Genomic DNA, 14,450 nt, shown 5'->3' with positions numbered 1-14,450 from the left:
AACAGAACATATATATGTATATAGGCGTTTGACGAAAATGCAGATTAATTAAGCCCCCTTTCTCAAAACGGAATTTACTTGAGCGGCTTTCTCCAAATAATCGTAGTTTGCATACACCATTATCATAAACAATGCTATCGTGTTACTGCTGTAGACCATGATTCTGGCTACTTAATATCTCAAAAATATTTTTATCTGCTCTTTGTCACAAGCATATAGATCAAAAAATTTGGCGACTGTACTCAGATGCCGTCCAATCACAATGTATGAAATCAATCTATAGCCAATAAATCTCAATCATATTCCATCAGGAATGTATCCCATTGATAAAGACAAGATTAGTACTCATCATAAGATAAAGTGCCGTCCACCTCATAGTAGTATAGCCTCAAATAAATCTCTATCATATTCCATCAGGAATATATCACATTGATAAAGACAAGATTAATACTCATCATAATATAAGGTGCCGTCCGCCTCATAACTGTATAGCCTATAGCCTCAACGCGTTTTGTCCTTCTGGCTCATCAGGAGGCTCGATCCCATGTCATATGTCTTGATAGTTTGATACCTGAAGAAAACAATGCTTTTACCTTATTTTTAAGCAGGACCGCCAAAACATCCAGCGCGTGTACTTCCTGTTTCAAGACCGGAAGTTACGTAGAACGTGCTTCTCTCATAGGGCTCGAGGATTTGCTCAGTGTGCATGCTCGAGATGTAACGCTCAGCTCCTCTCTGCGCTCCACCATGTACCTACTGCGCATGCTCGCCATCCCCGTCAATGAACAACAGACACCGTAGCCAAGGGGATACTGCGCACGCGTCAAATGGATCACATTCACTCCTCCCCGCGTTGCGCAGTCAATGATATGCGCACATCCCATTACTGGCTCTGTGACTTTTCTAAAGATGCTGTACTGCTGCACATACACAGAGGCTGCGCATGCGCTAGATAATTAGCTCCCTGTATTCTAAGCTCATAGAGTCCCCGGGGTTTGGTCGCAAGTACCCCTTCCTATTAACACAAACCACTCCGGTCATAAGCGCTGCGCAGACTTCAGGTTCAGCATCTCATTACAGCAAAAGGGCAGCCTACTTCTCATTAGGCATCTATTCTTATCTCATATCAAAATATTATGCATGTATTGAAACACACTCACGTAAGTATAGATTTATCAGTCCGCTGTGTCATGATTCCAATGGCAGGGAATCACAAAAGGACAAGCACCAACGAGCTCTCGGGTGATGGAACCTGAGCTGACCGCGACCCTAAACCTGAACACACAAATAACAATAGCCGGGGAACGTGCCTACGTTGATCCTAGACGTCTCGCACCAGCCGAAGATCTAACTTCCCCTATTAGAAGAAACACAGACCTCTCTTGCCTCCAGAGAAATACCCCATAGAAATAGCAGCCCCCCACATATAATGACGGTGAAATGAGAGGAAGGCACATACACAGTATGAAATCAGATTCAGCAAAATGAGGCCCGCTAAAACTAGATAGCAGAGGATACAAAAGTAAACTGCGCGGTCAGCAAAAAACCCTTCAAAAAACCATCCTGTAATTACTTGAACTCATGTTCCAACTCATGGAACATGAGGAGCAATTACAGCCCGCTAGAGCAACCAGCAGCAAAGAAACAATTATATGCAAGCTGGACAAGACAAAAATAAATCAAAACGTGGAACAAGAAAATCAAAAACTTAGCTTGTCCTGAAGATTACTGAAGCCAGAAGCTGAGGTAACAAAACATATGATAACCTTGATAGCCGGCGGGGAAATGACAAGAAAGCCCGGTTAAATAGGAAACTCCCAAATCCTAATAGAACAGGTGGACACCACAGACAGCAGAACACAAATCACCCAGTACCATCAGTAACCACCAGAGGGAGCCCAAAAACAGATCTCACAACAGTACCCCCCCCTTGAGGAGGGGTCACCGAACCCTCACGAGAACCACCAGGGCGACCAGGATGAGCCCTATGAAAAGCGCGGACCAAATCATCAGCATGAACATCAGAGGCAACCACCCAAGAATTATCCTCCTGACCATAACCCTTCCACTTGACCAAATATTGGAGTTTCCGTCTGGAAACACGAGAATCCAAGATCTTCTCCACAACATACTCCAATTCTCCCTCCACCAGCACCGGAGCAGGAGGCTCAGGCGAAGGAACAACAGGTACCTCATACCTCCGCAACAACGACCGATGGAACACATTATGAATAGCAAACGATGCCGGGAGATCCAAACGAAACAACACAGGGTTAAGAATTTCCAAGATCCTATAAGGACCGATGAACCGAGGCTTGAACTTAGGAGAAGAGACCTTCATAGGAACAAAACGAGAAGACAACCACACCAAGTCCCCAACACGAAGTCGAGGACCCACGCGGCGACGGCGATTAGCAAACTGCTGAGCCTTCTCCTGGGACAACTTCAAATTGTCCACCACATGACTCCAAATCCGATGCAACCCATCGACCACCATGTCCACTCCAGGACAATCAGAAGGCTCCACCTGACCAGAGGAAAAACGAGGATGAAACCCCGAATTACAAAAGAAAGGAGAAACCAAGGTAGCAGACCTAGCCCGATTATTAAGGGCAAACTCGGCCAGCGGCAAAAAGGTAACCCAGTCATCCTGATCAGCAGAAACAAAACACCTCAAATAAGTTTCCAAGGTCTGATTAGTTCGCTCCGTCTGGCCATTCGTCTGAGGGTGGAATGCAGACGAAAAGGACAAATCAATGCCCATCTTAGCACAGAACGTCCGCCAAAATCTAGACACAAACTGGGATCCCCTGTCAGAAACGATGTTCTCCGGAATCCCATGCAAACGAACCACGTTCTGGAAAAACAGAGGGACCAACTCAGAGGAGGAAGGCAACTTAGGCAAGGGTACAAGATGAACCATTTTAGAAAAGCGGTCACACACACCCCAGATGACGGACATTTTTTGAGAGACAGGGAGATCCGAAATAAAGTCCATGGAAATGTGCGTCCAAGGCCTCTTCGGGATAGGCAAAGGTGACAACAATCCACTGGCTCGAGAACAGCAAGGCTTAGCCTGAGCACAAACCTCACAAGACTGCACAAAAGAACGCACATCCCTAGACAAGGAAGGCCACCAAAAAGACCTGGCCACCAAGTCTCTAGTACCAAATATTCCAGGATGACCTGCCAACGCAGAAGAATGGACCTCAGAGATGACTCTACTGGTCCAGCTATCCGGAACAAAGTCTCTCAGGCGGACAACGATCAGGTTTACCCGCCTGAAACTCCTGCAAAGCACGTCGCAAGTCTGGGAAGATGGCCGACAAAATCACCCCATCCCTAAGGATACCAGTGGGCTCAGAATTTCCAGGGGAGTCAGGCACAAAACTCCTAGAAAGAGCATCCGCCTTCACATTCTTTGAACCTGGCAGGTATGAAACCACAAAATTGAAATGAGTGAAAAACAGTGACCAACGAGCCTGTCTAGGATTCAGACGCCTGGCAGACTCAAGGTAAATCAGATTTTTGTGATCAGTCAAGACCACCACATGATGTCTAGCACCCTCCAGCCAATGACGCCACTCCTCAAATGCCCACTTCATGGCCAAAAGTTCCCGATTACCCACATCATAATTCCGCTCAGTGGGCGAAAATTTTCTAGAAAAGAACGCACATGGCTTCATCACCGAGCAATCGGAGCTTCTCTGTGACAAAACCGCCCCCGCTCCAATCTCGGAAGCATCAACCTCAACTTGGAAAGGAAGTGAAACATCAGGCTGACGCAACACAGGAGCAGAAGAAAACCGGCGTTTAAGTTCCTGAAAGGCCTCCACAGCCGCAGGAGACCAATCAGCAACATCAGCACCCTTCTTAGTCAAATCCGTCAAAGGCTTAACAACACTAGAAAAATTAGTTATAAAACAACGATAGAAATTAGCAAAGCCCAAGAACTTCTGCAAACTCTTAAGAGATGCAGGCTGCGTCCAGTCACAAATAGCCCGAACCTTGACGGGATCCATCTCAATAGTAGAAGGGGAAAAAATATACCCCAAGAAAGAAATCTTCTGGACTCCAAAGAGACACTTTGAGCCCTTTACAAACAAGGAATTAGCCCGCAGGACCTGAAACACCTTCCTGACCTGCTGAACATGAGACTCCCAGTCATCAGAAAAAACCAAAATATCATCCAAATACACAATCATAAATTTATCCAGATATTCACGGAAAATATCGTGCATAAAGGACTGGAAGACTGAAGGAGCATTAGAAAGTCCGAAAGGCATTACCAAATACTCAAAATGGCCCTCAGGCGTATTAAATGCGGTTTTCCACTCATCACCTTGCTTTATTCGTATAAGATTATACGCACCCCGAAGATCAATCTTAGTGAACCATTTAGCCCCCTTAATGCGAGCAAACAAATCAGTCAACAAAGGCAAAGGATACTGATATTTTACGGTAATCTTATTCAAAAGACGATAATCTATACAAGGTCTCAAGGACCCATCTTTCTTGGCCACGAAAAAAAAACCAGCTCCCAAAGGGGACGAAGATGGACGGATATGTCCCTTTTCCAAGGACTTTTTAACATAATCCCGCATAGCAGTATGCTCTGGCACTGACAGATTGAACAAACGACCTTTAGGAAATTTACTACCAGGAATTAAATCTATAGCACAATCGCAATCCCTGTGAGGAGGAAGCGAACTGAGCTTAGGCTCCTCAAAAACATCCCGATAATCAGACAAACATACAGGAACCTCAGAAGGAGTAGATGAAGCGATAGAAATCGGAGGTGCATCATCATGAACCCCCTGACATCCCCAGCTTAACACAGACATTGTTTTCCAGTCAAGGACTGGATTATGAGTTTGTAACCATGGCAGACCAAGTACTAGAACATCATGTAAATTATACAATACCAGGAAGCGAATCACCTCCTGATGAACGGGAGTCATACGCATGGTCACTTGTGTCCAGTACTGAGGTTTATTCATAGCTAAAGGTGTAGAGTCAATTCCCTTCAAAGGAATAGGGACTTCCAGAGGCTCAAGACTAAACCCACATCGCTTGGCAAATGACCAATCCATAAGACTCAGGGCAGCGCCTGAATCTACATAGGCATCGACGGAAATGGATGATAATGAGCAAATCAGAGTCACAGACAGAATGAACTTAGACTGTAACGTACTAATGGCAACAGACTTATCAACCTTTTTTGTGCGTTTAGAGCATGCTGATATAACATGAGCTGAATCACCACAATAAAAGCAGAACCCATTTTTCCGCCTATAGTTTTGCCGTTCACTTCTAGACTGAACTCTATCACATTGCATTGTCTCAAGTGCCTGTTCAGAAGACACCGCCAAATGGTGCACAGGTTTGCGCTCCCGTAAACGCCGATCAATCTGAATAGCCATAGTCATAGACTCATTCAGACCCGTAGGCGCAGGGAACCCCACCATAACATCTTTAATGGCCTCAGAAAGGCCATCTCTGAACTTTGCAGCCAGGGCGCACTCATTCCACTGAGTAAGCACTGACCATTTCCGAAATTTTTGACAATATATTTCTGCTTCATCTTGCCCCTGAGAGAGAGCTAATAAAGCTTTTTCAGCCTGAATCTCTTGGTTAGGTTCCTCATAGAGCAAACCCAATGCCAGAAAAAACGCATCCACATTAAGCAACGCAGGATCCCCTGGTGCCAATGCAAATGCCCAATTTTGAGGGTCACCCCGCAGGAAAGATATAATAATCTTAACCTGCTGAGCAGGGTCTCCAGAAGAGCGAGATTTCAAAGAAAGGAACAGCTTGCAATTGTTCCTAAAATTCAGAAAACTAGATCTATCTCCAGCAAAGAACTCTGGAATAGGAATTCTAGGTTCAGACATAGGAGCATGTACAACAAAATCTTGTATATTTTGAACCTTAACAGCAAGATTATTCAAGCTGGAAGCTAAACTCTGGACGTCCATGATAAACAGCTAAGGTCAGAGCCATACAAGGATTAAGAGGAGGAAAAAAAAAAAAAAAATCAGCCAGGCTGCAATTAGGGCTAGGCAGCAACCTCAGAGGAGAAAAAAAAAAAAAAAACTTCCTCAGACTACTTTTCCTCCTACTTCAGCCCAAACATTTTAGGCTGGCTATACTGTCATGATTCCAATGGCAGGGAATCACAAAAGGACAAGCACCAACGAGCTCTAGGGTGATGGAACCTGAGCTGACCGCGACCCTAAACCTGAACACACAAATAACAATAGCCGGGGAACGTGCCTACGTTGATCCTAGACGTCTCGCACCAGCCGAAGATCTAACTTCCCCTATTAGAAGAAACACAGACCTCTCTTGCCTCCAGAGAAATACCCCATAGAAATAGCAGCCCCCCACATATAATGACGGTGAAATGAGAGGAAGGCACATACACAGTATGAAATCAGATTCAGCAAAATGAGGCCCGCTAAAACTAGATAGCAGAGGATACAAAAGTAAACTGCGCGGTCAGCAAAAAACCCTTCAAAAAACCATCCTGTAATTACTTGAACTCATGTTCCAACTCATGGAACATGAGGAGCAATTACAGCCCGCTAGAGCAACCAGCAGCAAAGAAACAATTATATGCAAGCTGGACAAGACAAAAATAAATCAAAACGTGGAACAAGAAAATCAAAAACTTAGCTTGTCCTGAAGATTACTGAAGCCAGAAGCTGAGGTAACAAAACACTCTGATAACCTTGATAGCCGGCGGGGAAATGACAAGAAAGCCTGGTTAAATAGGAAACTCCCAAATCCTAATAGAACAGGTGGACACCAGAGACAGCAGAACACAAATCACCCAGTACCATCAGTAACCACCAGAGGGAGCCCAAAAACAGAACTCACAACACCGCTGTCCCATTTGGTACTAGCGAATCTACCAGATGTTTATAAATAAAACTTAGTATTTTTTGATATACACTAGATTTAATAGATATTGGTAGAGTTTATAGATAGACAAACAAAAATCACAGTGGGGCTTGTGACCATTTTAAGCATTAGTCCAAACCCCAGAAATAAATGTTGAGTACATATAAGTTAAGGCCGTATATCACATAGTCCACCTTACGCTGCGAATCCTAGTGAATGAGGATTTCTATTAAGAAATAATAGTACACACTGATCTATGTATACCCCTCACAAAGGAGGGGCTCATTGCAGTAGAGAGCATGTCCGTAATCGGATGTGCGCATATCGTTGACTGCGCAAGGCGGGGAAGAGTGAATGTGATCCATTTGACGCGTGCGCAGTATCCCCTTGGCTACGGTGTCTGTTGTTCATTGACGGGGATGGCGAGCATGCGCAGTAGGTACATGGTGGAGCGCAGAGAGGAGCTGAGCGTTACATCTCGAGCATGCACACTGAGCAAATCCTCGAGCCCTATGAGAGAAGCACGTTCTACGTAACTTCCGGTCTTGAAACAGGAAGTACACGCGCTGGATGTTTTGGCGGTCCTGCTTAAAAATAAGGTAAAAGCATTGTTTTCTTCAGGTATCAAACTATCAAGACATATGACATGGGATCGAGCCTCCTGATGAGCCAGAAGGACAAAACGCGTTGAGGCTATAGGCTATACAGTTATGAGGCGGACGGCACCTTATATTATGATGAGTATTAATCTTGTCTTTATCAATGGGATACATTCCTGATGGAATATGATTGAGATTTATTGGCTATAGATTTCATAAATTGTGATTGGACGGCATCTGAGTACAGTCGCCGAATTTTTTGATCTATATGCTTGTGACAAAGAGCAGATAAAAATATTTTTGAGATATTAAGTAGCCAGAATCTCATGGTCTACAGCAGTAACACGATAGCATTGTTTATGATAATGGTGTATGCAAACTACGATTATTTGGAGAAAGCCGCTCAAGTAAATTCCGTTTTGAGCAAGGGGGCTTAATTAATCTGCATTTTCGTCAAACGCCTATATACATATATGTGTTCTCTGTTTTGTTTTAATTGCACGGTGTGGGGTATAGGACTCCCTAGACTTAGGTTTGGTCTATGTTTAGCCCTTAGGGGACCTTTAGTTCACGATTGTGTGGGTAGAGGGGCCCAATAATATGGTCAGGGCATTTTAGGGACACTAGGGACAGTCAACGCGAAGCGGGGGCACCAATACGCATCCCATAGGGTGCCAACCCCCGCTGACATGCAGACCTCAGTACAGTTTTTGTGCAGGGCATGTTCAGTTCCCCACACTAGTTTGTTCACAGTGTCTTAGTCGGTTTTTTTAGTGCAGCCACAGGTTGGTGGCTTTCTAAGGTTAATATTTAATAATTTTTTGTTATTTTTGAGTACTACATAATTTCTACAAATTCTTACTCTAATATATTGATATAAACTGGTAAAACTGCTACACAGCTCTATCAACTGAAAAAGAAAAACATTAAGGGTATGTTTCCATGTGCAGGAAACGCTGCGTGCTTGACGCTGCATAGAGCCGCAGCGTCAAACACGCAGCGTCCAGATGTTACAGCATAGTGGAGGGGATTTAATGAAATTCCGTCTCCAGTATGCGTGGTAACACGCACGCGGCGGCCCTGCGACTCCGGACATGCGGCGCGTCTTTTAAGATCGCCGCAAGGTATAGCACAGGGCCCTATGGTGGGGTGCAATGATCCCGGATGTGTGCTATGAACACATCCGGCATCATCGCGTCCCAGAAAGGGGGCGGAGCTTAGCGCAGAGCGGGTTTGCCGCTCCGACGAAACCGCCGGCCATCCTGATCGTGGACACATACCCTAAGGGTCTCGAAAAATTGTGATAAACCCCCAGATTTTCATTCTTTAATTTTTGAAAGCTTTTGGGTTTTCTTCCACTACTAAAGTAATAAAAATAACACTGTAATTATACTGATGAGCAGAATCATATTGTGAAGGTATTTTTACCAAACAATATACAATGTAAAAACAATTCCCAAAAAACAATGTCAGAATTGTGGGGGGAAGGGGGTTCAAATTTTTTTACATTTTCCTGCACACTGTGGTAAAATAAATGGTGTTATTCTAAGTTGACAGAAAAGTAAAAAATAATTATGGCAATGGGAAGAAGGGGAGGAAAAAACGAAACAGCAAAAAAACGGAAATTGGCCACATGTGAAGGGGTTAATGGGGAAGTGGTCATTAATGTGCTCTGAAGTGCTGCATCACCCATTGTCAAATCATTCCTTATAAACTGAGCTACGGGAGGTGCCAGTTTGTAAATGGTCACACAGGAGGCGGTCACAAGTTTGTGCACTCTGCAGCTGCAATCTCTGCATGGGTCTTAGAGTTTAAAAATAAATTGTGGGCTTTTGGGACAATACTTTAAATTGATTTCTACTTTGCAGAGGCGTCTTGTGAAATCTCTTGAAGACCTCTGCTCTCAGTATGACCTGACCGTCCGTAGTTCTACTGGTGATATCATTCAGTTCATATATGGAGGAGATGGGTTAGACCCTGCAGCCATGGAAGGAAAGGACGAACCTCTTGAATTTAAAAGGGTCTTGGACAACATAAAGGTGGGAGAAGTGTGTCATCTGATTCTTGAATTTAGCAGCTAGTCATAATTACAGATACCGTAGCGAGTTCTTATTCAGCGCCTCTGCACACATACGTCTACTTCATAACTTTTTATTCCCTGCTTTACAACCGCATTTACACTACCTTCATTCTGCCTCCTGCTTGGTGTTACCTTCTCATAGCATTTAATCATCAGTTGGGGACAGACTGGAAAGGGGTGAGACTGCAGGATCACGCTGCAATGTGTGTGCTTGAAATTTTGCCATGGAGATTCACAGGTCAACCCACAGGAAAAAAGCAAGATGTTTTGTGTACAACTTTTTACTGCCTTTATAAAAGCATCACCCCAGGGTTTTTTGTATTGTTTATACTTATCAGCCGCCGTCTTAACCTATTATCGAGACCATCTTGTGACCGCAACTTCTGACTGGTAGTGGTGCTTTTAGTTTTAAATTAATTTGAGTAACAAAATGACATAACCGTTAAACTGTACTTTCAACAAAATTTGTGTGAGGCAATAGAACAAGCGAATGTAAAAAAAAAAATGGTAATATATCTTATCAGAGAATTCTGTTTATTTTTCTCCATTTATAAGCCACTTCTCTTGCCTCCTGAATGACAGAGGAAGACAAAGAAAGATTGTGTTGAGCATTCTAGCAAGTTTCTCAATCAGATCATTTTTGTGAAAAATGTCAAATACATTCACATTTTAATAAATGAATAAAAATAAAAACATAAGTCATTGCGAACTAAATAAAAACCTGTTCATATCAATTCTCATTGTAGGTATTATCATTCGCTTACTGCTATTTACGTACATGAATATAAATGAATATGATCTGACTGCTTGTTGATTGCATTAAAATACAGACAATTGCAGTATTTACATATAATTATCTAGGTCCTTTTGTTTCCGAAAACCTAAATCTCTCACTTTGAGTTTGTAAAGGTACCTTCACACTGAACAACATTACAACGATAGCGATCCGTGACGTTGCAGCGTCCTGGCTAGCGATATCGTTGTGTTTGACACGCAGCAGCGATCAGGATCCTGCTGTGATGTCGTTGGTCGCTGCAGAACTTTATTTCGTCGCTGGACTCCCTGCAGACATCGCTGAATCGGCGTGTGTGACGCCGACTCAGCGATGTCTTCACTGGTGACCAGGGTAAGCATCGGGTTACTAAGCGCAGGGCCGCGCTTAGTAACCCGATGTTTACCCTGGTTACCATCGTAAAAGTGAAAAAAAACAAACACTACATACTTACCTTCCGCTGTCTGTCCCCGGTGCTGACGTCACCGCTCTGCTTTCCGGCCGCTGTGCTCACAGTCAGTGCAGGAAAGCAGAGCGCCGGGGACAGACAGCAGAAGGTAAGTATGTAGTGTTTGTTTTTTTTACTTTTACGATGGTAACCATGGTAAACATCGGGTTACTAAGCGCGGCCCTGCGCTTAGTAACCCGATGTTTACCCTGGTTACCGGCATCGTTGGTTGCTGGAGAGCTGTCTGTGTGACAGCTCTCCAGCGACGCTGCAGCGATTGACATCGTTGTCGGTATCGCTGCAGCGTCGCTTAGTGTGAAGGTACCTTTACTTACAGACTTGAGATGAATCACGAGATTTTACAGGTTGATGACAAGGAAATGCACAAACAGTCTATCATAGTGTTTCTGAGAAGGCTTTCTGGTGCAATCCCCAGAGTAGTTAACCATTGTTCTCATAGCTTTATATTTTTTTAGGGCATTTCTTTTAACATATGTTCCCCTTTCCAGACATGAAACATTATTTAACCCCTTCCCGACCCATGACGCCACGTAGGCGTCATGAAAGTCGGTGCCATTCCGACCCATGACGCCTATGCGGCGTCATGGAAAGATCGCGTCCCTGCAGATCGGGTGAAAGGGTTAACTCCCATTTCACCCGATCTGCAGGGACAGGGGGAGTGGTAGTTTAGCCCAGGGGGGGTGGCTTCACCCCCTCGTGGCTACGATCGCTCTGATTGGCTGTTGAAAGTGAAACTGCCAATCAGAGCGATTTGTAATATTTCACCCATTATAACGGGTGAAATATTACAATCCAGCCATGGCCGATGCTGACATATCATCGGCCATGGCTGGAAATACTAGTGTGCCCCCACCCCACCCCTCCGATCGCCCCCCCCCCACCCCCCCGATCTGGCCGGTACACTGCTCCGGCTCCCCTCCGTCCAGTGCTCCGCTCCCCCCCGTGCTCGTGCCCGCTCCCCCCGTGCTCCAATCACCCCCCCGTGCTCCAATCACCCCCCCTGCACTCCGATCCACCCCCCCCCCGTGCTCCGTTCCACCCCCCCGTGCTCCATTCCAGCCCCCCCGTGCTCCGTTCCACGCCCCCCGCGCTCCGTTCCACCCCTCCCGCGCTCCGATTCCCCCCCCCGTGCTCCGATCCCCCCCCCGTGGTCCCCCCCCCACCCTATCATACTTACCGATCCAGCCGTGGTCCCGTCCGTCTTCTCCCGGGCGCCGCCATCTTCCAAAATGGCGGGCGCATGCGCAGTGCGCCCGCCGAATCTGCCGGCCGGCAGATTCGTTCCAAAGTGCATTTTGATCACTGAGATATAATCTATCTCAGTGATCAAAATAAAAAAAATAATAAATGACCCCCCCCCCTTTGTCACCCCCATAGGTAGGGACAATAAAAAAATAAAGAAATTTTTTTTTTTCCACTGTTAGAATAGGGGTAGGGTTAGGGTTAGGGGTAGGGTTAGGGGTAGGGTTAGGGGTAGGGCTAGGGGTAGGGTTAGGGGTAGGGTTAGGGTTAGGGCTAGGGTTAGGGTTAGGAATGTGCACACGTATTCTGGTCCTCTGCGGATTTTTCCGCTGCGGATTTGATAAATCCGCAGTGCTAAACCGCTGCGGATTTATGGCGGATTTACCGCGTTTTTTTCTGCGCATTTCACTGCGGTTTTACAATTGCGATTTTCTATTGGAGCAGTTGTAAAACCGCTGCGGAATCCGCACAAAGAAGTGACATGCTGCGGAATGTAAACCGCTGCGTTTCCGTGCAGTTTTTCCGCAGCATGTGTACAGCGATTTTTGTTTCCCATAGGTTTACATTGAACTGTACACTCATGGGAAACTGCTGCGGATCCGCAGCGTTTTCCGCAGCGTGTGCACATACCTTTAGAATTAGGCTATGTGCACACGGTGCGGATTTGGCTGCGGATTCGCAGCAGTGTTCCATCAGGTTTACAGTACCATGTAAACATATGAAAAAACAAATCCGCTGTGCCCATGGTGCGGAAAATACCGCGCGGGAACGCTGCGTTGTATTTTCCGCAGCATGTCAATTCTTTGTGCGGATTCCGCAGCGTTTTACACCTGTTCCTCAATAGGAATCCGCAGGTGAAATCCGCACAAAAAACACTGGAAATCCGCGGAAAATCCGCAGGTAAAACACAATGCCTTTTACCCGCAGATTTTTCAAAAATGGTGCGGAAATATCTCACACGAATCCGCAACGTGGGCACATAGCCTTAGGGTTAGGGTTGGAATTAGGGTTGTGGTTAGGGTTAGGGGTGTGTTGGGGTTAGTGTTGTGGTTAGGGGTGTGTTGGGGTTAGGGTTGTGATTAGGGTTATGGCTACAGTTGGGATAAGGGTTAGGGGTGTGGGGGGGTTAGTGTTGGAGTTAGAATTGAGGGGTTACCACTGTTTAGGCACATCAGGGGTCTCCAAACGCAACATGGCGCCACCATTGATTCCAGCCAATCTCGTATTCAAAAAGTCAAATGGTGCTCCCTCACTTCCGAGCCCTGACGTGTGCCCAAACAGTGGTTTACCCCCACATATGGGGTACCAGCATACTCAGGACAAACTGCGCAACAATTACTGGGGTCCAATTTCTCCTGTTACCCTTGTGAATCTAAAAAAATGCTTGCTAAAACATAATTTTTGAGGAAAGAAAAATGATTTTTTATTTTCACGGCTCTGCGTTGTAAACGTCTGTGAAGCACTTGGGGGTTCAAAGTGCTCACCACATATCTAGATAAGTTCCTTGGGGGGTCTAGTTTCTAAAATGGGGTCACTTATGGGGGGTTTCTACTGTTTAGGCACACCAGGGGCTCTGCAAACGCAACGTGACACCCACAGACCATTCCATCAAAGTCTGCATTTCAAAAGTCACTACTTCCCTTCTGAGCCCCGACGTGTGCCCAAACAGTGGTTTACCCCCACATATGGGGTATCACCGTACTCAGGAGAAACTGGACAACAACTTTTGGGGTCCAATTTCTCCTGTAACCCTTGGGAAAATAAAAAATTCTGGGCTAAATAATTATTTTTGAGGAAAGAAAACGTATTTATTATTTTCACGGCTCTGCATTATAAACTTCTATGAAGCACTTGGGGGTTCAAAGTGCTCACCACACATCTAGATAAGTTCCTTTCAGGGTCTAGTTTCCAAAATGGGGTCACTTGTGGGGGGTTTCTACTGTTTAGGCACATCAGGGGCTCTGCAAACGCAACGTGACGCCCGCAGAGCATTCCATCAAAGTCTGCATTTCAAAACGTCACTACTTCAATTCCAAGCCCCGGCATGTGCCCAAACAGTAGTTTACCCCCACATATGGGGTATCACCGTACTCAGGAGAAACTGTACAACAAATATTGGGGTCAAATTTCTCCTGTTACCCTTGGGAAAATTAAAAAATTCTGGGCTAAATAATTATTTTTGAGGAAAGAAAACGTATTTATTATTTTCACGGCTCTGCATTATAAACTTCTATGAAGCACTTGGGGGTTCAAAGTGCTCACCACACATCTAGATAAGTTCCTTTGGGGGTCTAGTTTCCAAAATGGGGTCACTTGTGGGGGGTTTCTACTGTTAAGCCACATCAGGGGCTCTGCAAACGCAACGTGACGCCCACAGAGCAT

At 45.3% G+C, this 14,450-nt stretch overlaps 1 protein-coding gene across 3 annotated transcripts in view; it reads left to right on the top strand.

Moving 5' to 3' along the window:
• The window catches only part of POLR3A (RNA polymerase III subunit A), a 567,405-nt gene that overhangs the window by 340,321 nt on the left and 212,634 nt on the right, over positions 1 to 14,450 (top strand). For all 3 annotated transcript variants that reach the window (XM_069753076.1, XM_069753078.1, XM_069753077.1), the window contains exon 20: positions 9,374 to 9,544. In XM_069753076.1, coding sequence (XP_069609177.1) covers positions 9,374 to 9,544 — 171 coding nt within the window. The remainder of the gene's footprint in view (positions 1 to 9,373; positions 9,545 to 14,450) is intronic.

The sequence above is a fragment of the Ranitomeya imitator genome, chromosome 2 (genome assembly GCF_032444005.1).
Source record: "Ranitomeya imitator isolate aRanImi1 chromosome 2, aRanImi1.pri, whole genome shotgun sequence".
NCBI lineage: Eukaryota > Metazoa > Chordata > Amphibia > Anura > Dendrobatidae > Ranitomeya > Ranitomeya imitator.
Note: the sequence above shows the minus strand (reverse complement) of the source record. Positions and strands in the feature narration are given on the sequence as shown.